The sequence below is a fragment of the Mesoplodon mirus genome (genome assembly GCF_964341445.2).
Source record: "Mesoplodon mirus genome assembly, chromosome: 1".
NCBI lineage: Eukaryota > Metazoa > Chordata > Mammalia > Artiodactyla > Ziphiidae > Mesoplodon > Mesoplodon mirus.
In genome coordinates, this window is record NC_138976.1 from 23707188 (window position 1) to 23721384 (window position 14197).

Here is a 14197-nt window from a genome sequence, read left to right on the forward strand (position 1 = left end):
CTGTACTCCCCCATCTCCAGCCCTCACACCCACCTGACAGCTCAGAGAGGTGCAGAGTCACGGGAGCAGGCAGCCAGGAACCCAGGGCCCTGGTCAGCAGAGCTGGGCAGTGCCCCGGGCGGCACACACCTGCCTTTCTTGAAGCTCTGCCCTCAGGGGCAGGCTGGGGAGGAGAGCAAGTGGTGGTGATGGAGTCCTACATCCTGGAGCAGGAGGTCATGCTGGGCAGGGAACCCAACAACGGCCGGGCAGGCTCTACTGTGGTCTGGGGGACTACCCTGGGGGCTTGGCCATGGGAGCAGCCCCCATGGAGCTGAGAGGCTGGAGCCTCAGATGTCGACCTGACAAGGGGCGCTCAGACGGCAGAGGGGAATGAAGTCCGTGCTCCCTGCCGATGATCTCAGGGCAAGCAGCCTTTCCTCATCCCCCGCCCCTCCCTGCCCCACAAACCTTTATTATTTCTTGCTCCTGGCTGTCAGCAGCAACAAACTAAGATTAATCACCGGCCCGCCTGCCTAGACCCAGACATGCCTACTGTTTGAAAACTCTCTCCTCTACTATATAAATCAACGAGGGGAGAGAAGAAAAACAACTGTAAGAAATGTGCCCCCAGCGCCCCTGGAACGCAGCCCATCAGCTCCTCTGGCCCCGCTACGCTCACCACCCTCCCAGGAAGCATCTGTTGGGTGAAGACTGGCTGCCCAGCAGTCAGCACAAACCCCCAGCTCCAAGCAGGAACCTAACAGGCCTCGTTTAGCCATCAGAGCAGGAGGCATTTTCTTGTCCTGCCCCCTCCTTCCCACCTGGAGAAGGAGGTGGGGCCTTCCCACCATCCTTAGGACTGAGCAGAAAGACAGCTTGTCCTGACCGTAGAGTCTTGGACCTGGAAGCAAATTTACGAATCAAATGCCAGACCCGCTTTCTATGGGAACGGGGGAAGACACTGGCCCATGTCATCCAGAAGCAGATATAGCCCAGACGCACCCCGAGGGCGCTTGACCTGGCCCTGTCCATCTTGCTGCCTCCACGGCAATTTCTAAAGGCTCTGGGAAAGCTGGGAGGAGTGGAGACTGGCATATACCTGCTGAGCTGCATTAATTATTACAACAACGTCATGAGAGTGGCCTACGTGGCTTTCTAGGTGGTAATCAGGGAGGTAAAGTCATTGGCCGAGAACCACACAGCAGGTAAGAGATGGAGCTAGGATTCGAACCCAGGTATCACTGGCTGCAGAGCCCATGCTTTTCCCTCTACATCTTTAAAAGGGCTGCCCTGGATCTCCCCTTGGGACGCATGCCCACGTGCTGCCCACCTCTTGGACTGTGCTAGCTCGGGTGGCATGTCTGTGGACATGTCGGGGAGAGGGAGGCAGAGTAGTGTTCCATTTGACACCTTGGTTCATGAATGGTTCTAGAATACAGCTCTGGGGACATGACTGCGACGCTGCTCAAAACCTTCAGGAACGCTCCCTGCCCTACAGGTTAGAGTCCCCAGTTCCTCAGCCTGATGACTAGGGCCACCCCTTTCCTTGGCTCCCATCAATGTTATCTGTTGTTCTTACACAAGCTCTGCACTTCCTGCCTCTGTGCCATTCCCTCTGCCTGGCTGCCCTCTCCACCCTGTGCACAGGTCTAAGATCTGCCCAGCCTTCAAATACCCTCTTTTGGTTCCTTCCCTCTTTCACAGCCCTGAGCACTTTCTGCCTTGGGGAGCCTTAAACACGTTCTATGAGTATCTGAGTTACCCATGTAAATACCACTTCTTCCCCGCTTGGGCTATGAACTCCTGGAGACTGAAGCCCACTAAATAACAAGACACTGAAGGGGCAGAACTTATGGGCTGAGGAAGGCTCCTGAGTGATCAGGGCTGAGTTGTCCCCTGATGGAAAAAGGTCAGACCCCAGAAATGTCTCCTGAGGTCAGAATCTGGGCTATGCATTTGCAAGGATGCTGTGAAGTTTGCCTTTGGGGATTTGAAAGCTGAGGCCCCTTTGTGAGGGCTCCCTGGGGCCATGTTCCCCACTGGAGTTGGGGCTCTGAGTGTTTAAAGAGAACAGGGCTGGGACCTTGTCAAAGGAGCAGGGGCATCCCTGCTGAGGCCTCAGGAGGGCCACTCTGTCTGCCCCCATCCCAGGGCGGCGCCCAGAGCAGGCCCTGGCGTTCTCTCTGCCTCCCCGGCCCTCAGCGGCAAACCCTCTGGTCTTTGGAGTCCTGTTTCCCTCACCTTGTCCAGATTCCTTTGCAAAAACTCATGAAACTAGAACTTGCAAAGAGTCATTCACAGTCCAAAGTGCCTAAAGAACCCTTTTAATGAGATTTTTCATCCCTTTCCCCCACTGCTTGCCTTTCCAAACAGTAAACTGTGTTAGAGGGTGATGTTTTCTTGCCAACTTCTAAAAGCTCAAACTTTCACTTCCCTGAGGCTACAGTGAGTATAGCAGGGGTCAATGGTTGGTGCTGGGGCCAACGTGTGTGCTGATGGCTGAGAGGGCGCCAAGGGTCTGATGCCCTGTCAGGTCAGGCTGGAGAGGGGAAGAGGGAGAGTTCTGCAGAAGGAGGGGATGAGGGCAGTGTTCAAAAGCAATGAGGCAGGACCTCTGCAAGACTGCTTCACGGGTGGGGGCGTCCGCCATGGAGGGGACTTGGATGCGAGGAGGTGAGGGAGGCAGGCGCCATCTTGGATTGCCACAGGTGCGGGGGGTTTTGATGAAGGGGCAGGTGGGTGGCAACTTAGGCTGGTCCAGGGATCTGCCTGCTCCCCACAGTGGGAAGCAGTCGCCATCTCTCTTGTCAGTGTGGTCAACTGCCAGCTGGGGAGCTGGTCATTCACAAATCCCCTCTGGGTCTCAGTCTCCCCAGCCATGAAGCAAAGGGACTGGACCACGCAGGCCTCTACGGTTGCTTCCGATGACCTTCTGGCTGGTGTAAGGAGTGCTTGGGAGGGGGTGGGGAGACACTGGGCTGGGAGTTCTCTGCTTCCACTCCAGTCTCAGCTGGTCGGTCAGCTTCCTCTACCCTAAGGTGAGAACGAGGATGGTGATCTCTGCCCTGGCCACCCCATGGGTCTGTCCCGAGGCGAACGCGTAGGCTTTCTAAATCGTGAAATGCTGTGCATCTGCAGGGTGGAAGTGGGGTTTAAGCATACGGGCGGGTGCCTGAGAGTGGGCACTTCAGTGGCCCCGTCACTAAAAACTGAGTCTCAGCTCCTCTGCAGGGCGCGAGTCCTGCCCAGGCTCTTCTGCATCTCCAGGGCTTTGCCTGGCCTGTCCCCTCCACCTGAGATGCCCACCAACTGTCCCTGCCTGGGGAATGCCTACCCTTTCTTTAAGGCTCAAGTGTACCTCTGCGCAGCAGCTTCTCCAGACCCTCTCACTGCAGCGCCAGCTCCGGCCCCCAAGGGCCTCTGTGAAGACCTGCAAGCAACAAGGCCCAGACTGGGAGCTCTGCAGCCTGGGCCGGGACGTCCTCACCTCTGCTCCCTCTGCTGCCCAGCCCAGTGCCTGGTACCAAGGGCTCTGATAAATATCTGCTGAGGGAAGGATGGGAGGGGTGGAGGGCCCTGTCCTCTGGGGCCAGACTCCCCCAAACACTTTCTTCCACCCTAGAATACCCTCATAGCATGACCGAAGGCTCACATGATAACATAGCTGGAATTCCAATGTAAGTTTGCACCTCACTCCTGATAATGCCACTCCCCACCCTACCCCCACCAGGGAGGCTTCAGGATGTGAGAGTCCCTGGACCTCCATGGTGGCTGGCAAAGCTGGCACTTGCCCCAAGCAGGCGGGACATTCAATACCAGGGCAGTTCCATTTGTGGTTGAGGTGATGAATGCCAGGTGTCACTCCCTGGCCGGCAGCCTGACTGGTCACTGGGAACTGAGGCTGCTCTGGAAAACAAGCCCACCTCCACTTAGCAGGCTGCCCTGGCCAGCCACGGATGGCCTAGCCCTCCTCCCCACTTCTGGCCTTCTTCAAGGGAAAGCTGACCAGGTAAGACCACCCCTCTGGCGTTTGGGAGCTAATGGCTCCTGACAAGCATGCAAAACTAAACCCTCCACCTCCAGCACCCATGGGCAGAGATCAGTCATCCAAATTGCACTTCCTGATAATGAGAACTGACAGGACGGGTCCAGGAAGACAAACCTGGGCCTGACAGCAGATTGCTCTGATTTGGGATCCCAGCGCAGGCCCCTGGGCTGCGCCCTCAGTCTCCTCCACCTCCTCCCCTCGCCTGGGAGGTGCAGGGGATCCTGCCACAGCACTCCAAGGACAATGGGTGGCTGAGCCCACGGACAGGGGAACTCCCGAGAGCCAGAGACACTGAAAAGCATCGATGTAAGGAGAGCAGCGTCACCTCTCATGCACAGATAAGGACACTGAGGCTCAGAAAGGTGATGTGGCTGCCAAGGCCACAAGGCCAGCGAGTGGGGAAGCCCGGCCCCTGGACTATAAGCCTGTTACAGAGCAGAAGAGAATCAAGGCACTCTCCATCCCGAGAGTGGTCCTACAGTCTAGGGAAGGGAGCAAACCGGGAACGAAAAGGGAATTATGCTCTTAGGACTTTGACAGAAACACTCTTCTGAAGACCCATCTGTGAGCTAGCATTTGGGCCTGTTTGTATAACGGAGGGCATGGGCTTGGGGCACTGAGGAATGGACAATGCGGGCACTGAGGAATGGACAATGCGGGCACTGCTGGCATGAGTACTCCTGCCACTGGCTCGAGATTCCTTGTGTGCTCCCATGCTGGCGCCTCAGCCCCAAAACATCCTGGGAACTTGGGAGGCTGTTTCTTCCTTGCAGGCAGGGCTGTGGTGGGGTCACCAGGGGCCCCAATGTCCAGCCAGGCCTGCCCAGTGCAGGGGCCCAGCACACGCCCAGTGAATAAACAGAAGTGCGATGGGGCCCTGGCCCTCATGGTGAACGACTGGGCCTGGCATGGGGAGCCCCACCCTTTTCTCTGTGCATTCAATCAGCCCTCTCGGGAAGACGCCTCTGGCCTGGTCCCAGATGACAGAATTCCAGGAAGAATAAGATCCACTGAGGAACTCAAGAGATTGCCAGCGTGATGAGAGTGAGGAAGCCCAGGGAGTGGGCAGGCTGTCTGGGTCACCAGGGAAGGGTGGTGACACAGGAGTCCCATCTCTGATGTCACCTGCTTCTTCTACCTCTTGCAGTCCAGAAACGCACAATTCACCTTGAGGTGGGAAGGTGAAGATCTGGAAGCATCATTCATGGGTACCTGGGTTGCTAGGTTACCTTGAACAGTAAGGGAGGCAGGGGGCTGCATGGAGCAGTGGGGAGTTGAAGACCCCCTGGCTCCAGGCAGCACAGCCAGCGGTGTGCACCTGACCCCACCGTGGCCCTCTGGCTTTGGCCACCTCCAGCCCAGCCACGGTTTAGTGTATTGAATTTTCCTGGGCTGCAATAACTGGCCTGATTCTTTAAGCTGCCAGGCCTGATGGTGGACAATGAAGCATGCACGTGCTGTTTGTCCTGAGTGCCCTCCCAGCTGCTTAGAAATCCCCTCCACGTCTTCCCTAGCAAGGCGGTTGTCCAGCTCCTGGTTGCACACCCCCAGTGATGAGATACTCGTTACTTCTTGAGGCAGCTTTGGATCGCTCTGATTCCTGATTGGCTCTGTTAGAGAACTGCGCCTCTCACTCACCTGGAATCTGCCTGCCCATAACTCTCCCATCTACCACTTCTGACCTGATGTCCTTGAGAAATCTGTGGTTCCCCCCGTCTCCACACACCCTCCCTTCTCCAGGTGGACTTCCAGTGCCTCTGCTTCCTGCCCAGGCTCTGCTCTGCAGTTTGTCACTGTCCCTTCTCAGGTGGGGTCAGTCCTGAGCAGAGAACACAGGCCAATCTCTCTCTCCTTGGCTGCACTGACCCTACTGACTACACAACCCGGCCTGCACAGGGCCCTCCTGACAGCTGCATCCCAGCAGGCCCTCTCTCCATCACACAGCCTTAAACAATGGCGAGTAGAGCAGAAAGGGAGCAGGCAGAGGGTGCACCACTCCTGGTGGTCTGTGCTGGCTGAAGGGCCTGGGTTTATACCCCAGTTCTGTCACTAATTCTTTAAATCCCTCCTCTCTCCAGGCCTCGGTTTTCCTGTCTGTAAAATGGGTTTCAGACAATCCGTTGGGTTCCATCCAGTAACAGCACTAAATGATGAAGCCCTCAATCAAAAATCCCTTTTCTTATGGCAGGGCCACCTATCCTGAAAGCAATGGCCTCGTATCCAGAAAGACCTGACAAGAGATAACGCCAGCAAGATTCTTCCTGGCTCTTCCCAGTGTTCCTCACAACCTTTGTGCGACACCTAAAAGTGAAACTTTCCCAAACAGCAACCTAGAACATAAGGAAAGGGTGGTTCTCACGGTGGCAGCAGGAACAGTGGGGAGTCAAACACCCAGCCTTGAGTACTGGCCCTGCCCCTTGGGCCAGCCATGGCCCCTCTCTGAGCCTTAGTTTCCTCATCTGCAAAATGGGGACAATGTTTCTCATCAAAGTGCTGTGTGAGGGTTGAGAGAGGGATGAGGCATGCTAAGCACTTCTATAGTCCCTGGCTCACCATACATGTGAAAGCTATTCTTGGATATTTAATATAAATTCTAGGAAAATGCCCCCCTCTTTGTGGTGGGCAGAAACAGAGGACATAAAAATTCCTCTGTATCCCAGAATAAGATCAAATTGGAAAAGCGAGGCTTGAAATAACTCATGCTGGTAAGTTTCCTTGGGGGACACTGGCAGGTCTTTCTGCCCCAGACACTGGGGCCAGGCCACATATCACTGGAGGTTGCCGAGGGCCCAGGAGGTGGCCAAGGTGTACTCACTTCAGGGAGAGGGAGTAGTCGTGCCTGCTGGTCTGGCTGTTCCGGACAAGGTAGCTACACTCCTTGCAGAGTCGCAGCAGGTTCTCCGCATCTCCTCTGCTGATGGCTCCGTGATACCATCTGCGGAGAAGAGACGAGATCAGAACCCAGCAGGGACAGACCCCCACAGCTGATACCCTGAAATCCGCTCCTTCCCGAGGGGGCTCAGCCTCTCCGAGGGCAGCTGTCGGCGTCCCGGGCCTCCTTGTCACGAGGCAGTGCACGTGCGTTTGTGTGTGTGCGTAGGCCTGTGCACATGTGTGTATCTGTGCGTTCAGTCATTCACTAGACATTGACCGAATGCCTGCTGCATGCACGTCCTGGGGAGAGAACAGTGAGCAGACCTGCGATCTCCTCGCCATGAAGCTTACGGTCTAGTGTGGAGGCTATGGAGGAAACGAAGCAAGGTTGCCTGGCTTGGAGCTGGCGGGAGGGACTGCTATTTTAAGCAGCTGCCAGGGAAGCCTTCTGCAGAGAGTGACATTTCACCGTGAACCTGAAGGAGGTGAGGGAGGAAGCCACGCAGGGCAGCAGCTGGAAAAGAGCCTATCTGGCAGAAGGAAGGGCAGCAAAGGCAGGAGTGCCTGGCATGTTTTGGAAACAGCAAGGAGGCCAGCGTGGCTGGAGTGAGGCAAGGCGGTGGGGTGAGTGCTGAGGCCGAAGAGGCCACGCAGCAGGGCCGGGTCGGGGGCCTTGCGCTCAAGGCAATGCAGGGACTCTGGCTTTCTCCATCTGAGTGACACAGAAGCCGTCAGAGGGCGCTGACAGGAGGGACACGTGCTGGCTCTGTGACATCTGTGGGACTAGTGGGCGGTGCTCATCACTCAGGAGAGCAGGCAGTTAGGGTCGGGGGGGGGGCACACCAGTGCTCCTGCCAAGTGCATCTGGCATCGACTGGGCACGTGGAAATCCCAGTGTCACTGCTTCCGGACAGCATGTGGTGAGTGGCAGAATCAGAAGGGAGGGGTGCAGTGGCAGATGCTTGACTGCAGGACAAAAGGGGAACGTTGGTTTTCAAGACTGAAAAAGCTGAAGGTAAAATTTCAGGGGCAGAGTGAGGATGCTAAGATGCCGATCAGTGGGTCTACTCAGAACGGGTCTCTGTTTACGTCACAGTCTCTGAGGGGCTGGATCAGTGGGAAGGTGGCCAGAGGTGGGGTCAGGAGGAGAACCAGAGGTGCTGGATGGTCAAGGGTGGATCACCCTTTGGCCGCCGAGTCACAGATGCAGCTCTGCCACTGGCCAGCCGGGCAGTCTGGGGCAAGTGGCTGAACCTGGGTACACCTCGGTTCCCTATCAAGTTAGGATCACTCCACCCGTTTTGGGGTTGTGAGGATTAAATGGGATGATGCATCAAAGGGCTGGTGCACAGCCTGCAATGGGGTGAGTTTCCACAAAAGGCAGCTACGAGCATCAGCTGAAAGAGACTGAACTTGTTGACGGCCAAGGGTCACTTCCCCAACTATCATTATGTTAGGCTGCTGCTTGCCGCGCAGACTGCATTTTAAGCTCCCAGGTGTATGGGGGAGGCTGCCTCCAGGACCTGCCCAGGAGTGCCCTGTGAACAGTACCCGTGAGAGTTCTGGTACAGACATTCTGCTTGGAGAAAAGCGTCGCACTGCCTTTCTCTGCACTTTCTGCCATTTATAAGGCAGTGTTCTGAACAGTTAACAGCAGTGGGGATGACATAATTATAACCTAAAAAAAACCCAACCAGCTCTAGGAAAGCAAGGACTGGAGAGTGAGTATGATGTGAGTATCCCCATCCAATGAGCATGTGACCGGGTCACTGATCACCCAGGAGGTGACCGCTCACACTCCCAGAGACGTGAAGGCTCAGGATATGCTTAAGAAAGGATACATGACTGTTTGAGAGAAGAGGTTAGACAAGGATGGAGCTAACTTTAGAAATAAGAGCTAACAGTTGTGCCATGGTTGTTTTCCTGGGAAATTTCACCTGTGTAACACAGCCCCAGTGAGCTGACAAAATGCTGTTTTATTCGGAAAACAAGTTTCAGCTATTTGAAGCAGAGCCGTCCTCAGGGAAGGCCCAGAAGTGGCCTCCAGGGAAGCGCTGTCCACATCTGCCCCCTGAACACAGGACAAGCAGCACTGAGGTGGTGGCAGACAGGCCTCCGGGGGCTCTGGATCCTCGTTAAGGGTAATCCCTGGTGGGTAAACAGGATAAGCTGCTGGTTCCTTCCCCCGCTGCTCCAGTCACTCCACACGGAGAGAAAGGCAGGGGACTCAGGGTCGAGGATCAAAGGAGAACCAGGAGTTTGGGAGAGATGGGGCAAAGGACACTAGACTGGAGGATGGGGAGAGGGCAGCCACTGGCCAGACTGTCAGCAGGAGGATGGCCACCAGGAGACAGGATGGGCCTGGGTGGTCCTTGGGGTTGGGGGGCACGGCTGGGGGCCAACCCCTGTGCCCGAGGAGGCTTTGTCTGGACTGAAAAGAGATTCCAGGCAGCAGGCCATCTTGGGGATGTGCTGGACTTTGCAGAGCTGGCCACTCAGGCCAGAACCATAGGGATTAAGAAGACTCAACCATAGCCATCCAGTCCAACCAATATCCATGAGCTCATCCAATATTTACTCACCGCTTACTACACCCTTGATCTCACAGGACTGATGCAGGGAGATGGAGAATCAACAAATAGATTCAGGAAACAATGTCAGATAGTGACAAGTGCTATGTAGGAATACTGGGTTTGTGAGAAGGCAGTGACTGGGGCAGGGGAGGTGCCTACTATGGAATGAATGGACAGGGGAGGACCCCAAGGAGATGGCATTTGACCTGAGAATCTGCACTGTGAGAAGGAGTCGATCATGTAAAGAGCCAAAGAAAACACATTCTCTGCAGAGGAACCAGCAAATGCAAAGGTCCAGAAGTAGGAATGAGCTTGGGGTGTTCACGGAGCAGAAAGGCAGCAAGAATGGTCCAGCACTGTGAGTGTGGTGAGTGGTACAGGGTGAGGATGGAGAGGAAGGCAGGGTCCAGTTCCCTGAGGGCTTGTGGGCCAAGGGAAGAAGTCTGATTTTATTCTAAGCATAGGGAGGGCAATAAGAGTTTTAAACAGAGATGCTTAAGAGATACTTGCTCTGCATGATCTTACAAAAGGTTAGCCAGGCTTCCCTGAAGAGCGGCCAGAGGGGAAATGAAGCAGGAGACAAGAGAGGAGGCTTCTGCAGTGGTCCAGATGGGAGGACCTGAGATAAGAAGATGGATGGAGTCGGGCTGTGTTCTGGATGGAAAACTGGCAGAACTTAGTAATGTACTAGACGCTGGTATAATGCAAACAAAGGAATCGAGATGACTCCAGGGTTGTGGCTTGGGCAACTAGGTAGATGTGATGCCGTTTGTGGAGGTGGGGAAGCTGGGGAGGAGAGGGTGTCCAGGAGATGAGGAGTCCAACATGTTAAATTCAAGATGCCCATTCGTCAGCCAAGTGAAGATTCCACGAAGGCAGCTGGACGTAGGAGTTGGGAGTTCTGGGAGAGGTGTGGGCTGGGGAAGTGCACTGGTGAATCACCACCAGCATCCTGAGACTACCCAGGGAGAGCATGTAGCTGGAAACTGAGCCTCGGACAGTCTAACCTTCAGGTCAGGTTGAGGCAAGGATCCGGCGGGGGAGGCAGGAGCGAAACCAGGAGCAGAGACTGTCTCCGAAGGAGGGAGCTGTCTACTGTGCTGGCTGCCACAGAGGGCAGAGGAGGTCACCTGGTGACCCGGGCAGAAAAGGGAAGCAGATTGTGGTGGGTGAGAGAGTGGCAGGTGATGGAAGGGAGAGAGGACATGCTGACACGTGGGAAAAAGTTCCCAAAACCCTCTTTGGGGACACTGTCCATTGAGTGGACAGCTAGCTATTCACTGAGCACCTACTATGTGCCAGGCACTGTTCCAGGCACTGAGCAGTGGTGACCCAGGCAAGTTCCTGCCCTCATGGAGCTTATGTTCCCAACAGGGGCCAGAGCCAGAGGGGGATGTCCAGTCAGGATTACTTCTTTATTTACTTTAAGAAGTTCATGACTGGCACATGTTTATATGCTGATGGTAATAATGACGCAGGACGGAGGGGGAGGTGGGCTGCCTGAAGAAGGCCGGAAGCAGTTGCCCTGAGTACCTGAGCAGCCTTTCCACCGTCCCAGGAGAGCAACCAAAGTGGTAGGGGTGCTCGGGCAGATGTGTGACTGTCCACCCTCAATAACCCTCTAAGACTGGGGCACACCCCTCAGTGTTCCCATGTTCCCTCTGTGCTAGGGTGGAGAGAAGTCGGAGCTTGAAAGGGCCCCCTAATCTCTGAGGCAACACCAGTCCAGGTGGGGGATACAGTGAACCTGGGTCCTCAGGCTCCGCTGGAAGTGGGATGTTATTTAAGCCCATCTTTCAGGTGATGAGGCAGGGTCTCCAGCAGGCCAGAATAATCCCGGAGAGATGAGACAAGGTGGGGTGGGAAAAGCCAGTCATGACTCTGGACTTGGCCGAGGGCCTTGTTGGGTGGGAACGGGAAAGGAAAGGCAGAACTGCCCTCAAGGGGCCCATGAAGTTCCATCTGGGGGTGGGAAGAGGGTAGGCTGGGCCGCTGACCCCAGGCAGTGATACAGTGTGGAGAGAGGAAGCACAGGGCCAGGAATCAGGAGATGCGCACTCTAATCCCAATCGGACAGACTTGACAGTGGCCTTGACCTTCTATGAGCCTTAACAGTGACTCCATGAACTGGTTGCTGAGACTGACCCAGGCAGACCTGGGTCAGGATGCATGCTGAACAGCTCCCAACTCCCAGGGATCTCTGGATCATATTTTGTTTGTTGATTAAAAAGCTCACAGTTTGATCAGAAATAAGCAAAACCTGCCACCCAATCTGTGTGGCTGTGAGAAGTGATGAACACAACACCCGCTGGCAGCACACCCCACCTCCGATGTGCTTGATATAGCGCAGGGCTGTCACAAAGGAGGCTGCAGCACACGCTTAGAAAGGGGCACAGGAGCACATGACACCGTTCGGAAAACCCTGCATCCTGCTCAGCAAGGGAGCGTTTCCTGTGAGGGATGCACTGCCGGCTGGGGGAGACCAGAATCCCCTGGGCGGAGACTAACATAGTACACAATGCACACAGTGAAGTCTCGTAAGGAACCGGCTTGGTGTCAGCTAATCTCTTGGCCTTACTGAGTGCCTGCCCTGTGCCGGCCATGTGCTAAGGGTGAGGGGGAAGTGTGTATGAGAGGAAAGTGAGGGGAGAGTGTGGGGTTGAGTCATGGAGTCCGAATCCTACCTCTGCACCCTATGATATCCTAGCCAAGGCTCCACATCTCTTAGAGCCCCGATTTTCTCATTTTGCAATAAGATGATAACCCCATTTATCCCACATTCGCTTGTTAAGAGGATAATACACCTGATGGTGCCAGCACAGGATCCAGGACGTGTTTTATTAAGTTCCTGGAGAAGCTCACTCTCGGGTAGGTATGTGGAATGATGAGAAACTGAAAAAGCAGTCTGGGGGCAACTCACAGAGTGAGTGGCAGATGGGATATGGGACTTTATCCTGGTGGTGATGGGGAGCCACTGAAAGTTTCAGAGCAGAGCAGGGACCTGACACCCCAGCAGAGAAGGGAGATGATCATCACGGTCAAGGGGACGGGCAGTAAACACTGACCAGCGGTGTTGGGGAGAAGCAGGGAGGGAAAGGGGCAGCAGGGATGGGACGTGGACGCCGATTAAAGCTGGGAAATCTCTGGGGAAAACCCAAATCAAGAGTGTCCGGGTCTTGCCCAATTAATATCAAGCAGATGTGGGGCAAAACCATCACTACAGCTATAAAAATAAACCTAATATACAATTAGGCAGCAAGATTTAGTATACATTCAGCTTTTCAAAAACTCATTTGCTGGATGATGAAATTAGAAAGGAGCATATAAGAGTGAGGGGTGCACCACGTGGACGATTTCACAGACCTTCCTACTAGCCAACCAAAGGAAGGCAGGCGATACAGTGTGGAGAGAGGAAGCACAGGGCCAGAAATCAGGAGACACGCACTCTAATCCCAATCGGACAGACTTGACAGTGGCCTTGACCTTCTATGAGCCTCCACAGTGACTCCATGAAGTGGTTGCTGAGACTGGGCTTTGCTCCCTAAGAACTTACATTTGCTTCTCCAGTGGGACAGCAGGATCCACTCTCTCTCCCAGGATCCCACAGAACTCGGGGCTCCCATGTTTGATGGGCTTGAAGCCCCCTCCGGGAGCTCGAAGCTGGCGCCGCCGGTCCCGGGAAGGCGAGGGAGATGACTGCCGTTTCTCACTGCCGTTAAACTGGGCTGTGGGGGAGAGAGAGAAAGAGCACCTGGTTACCCAGAGCTCAGCTCAAGGAGTGGCGCATAGTGGGGTCATGGTTGATGGTTCTCCTTGGGGCTTTACAACTTGCAGGCAGAAGAGTTCCAGGCAACGAACAAACATGGCTCAAAAGACGTGGGCTTCCTAAAACGGGACAAACATGTGCCATCAAAAACAGATGGTGCGGGCCTCCCTGGTGGCGCGGTGGTTGAGAGTCCGCCTGCCGATGCAGGGGATACGGGTTCGTGCCCCGGTCTGGGAGGATCCCATATGCCGCGGAGCGGCTGGGCCCGTGAGCCATGGCCGCTGGGCCTGCGCGTCCGGAGCCTGTGCTCCGCAACGGGAGAGGCCACAACAGTGAGAGGCCCGCATACCGCAAAAAAAGAAAAAAAAAAAAAAAAAAAACAGATGGTGCATTCGAGAGGCTGGTTGAATCCCCAGAGGCCACTGAGCTCAGCCTTATCCCCAAAGGAACCCTCCTGCAACCTCCATCAAAGGTGACACGGCACTCCCAGAGGGGGCACAGTCCCCTAGACAGTTCCTCATTTTCTGCCCAAAACCTGTCTCAAAGTGGCTCCTCTCCTCCTCCCATTCTCCCATCCCACCTGGGGCGGCACAGGCCACATCTGCCCCCTTTCTCCTAGGACAACCCTAGAGAGTTCTAATCGAGGGTCATGTTGCATCACCCAAGTCTGCTCCTTGTCCTGGACCCAGCACCCAGGGGAGCCTGGAGCAGTGCCCGGCACAGCGGAATGGGTCCTCCAGTGTGCCTTCCTCCCGTCCTGGACCTGTGCGAGTGTTGTTCACCCCACGGGCTGGGGAGGATGCCTCTTGAGGGCAGGACCCTGGAGACACCCCACAAAAAGCAGAAAATACTGAGCTAAAACTGGAGTGGCCAGAAGCGTCCCTGGAGACTGGCTAGTCCACCTTGCAAGTTATCTCTCTGGGCTTCAATTTCCTCACCTGAAAAATGAGGATA

At 55.2% G+C, this 14197-nt stretch overlaps 1 protein-coding gene across 1 annotated transcript in view; it reads right to left on the bottom strand.

The window, feature by feature from the left end:
- Positions 1 to 14197, bottom strand: part of SHB (SH2 domain containing adaptor protein B) — a 131935-nt gene that overhangs the window by 16817 nt on the left and 100921 nt on the right. Inside the window, exons 4-5 of the mRNA XM_082643433.1 lie at positions 13031 to 13202; positions 6846 to 6965 (exon numbers count right to left, since the gene is read on the bottom strand). Of these exons, the coding sequence (XP_082499559.1) occupies positions 6846 to 6965; positions 13031 to 13202 (292 nt within the window). The remainder of the gene's footprint in view (positions 1 to 6845; positions 6966 to 13030; positions 13203 to 14197) is intronic.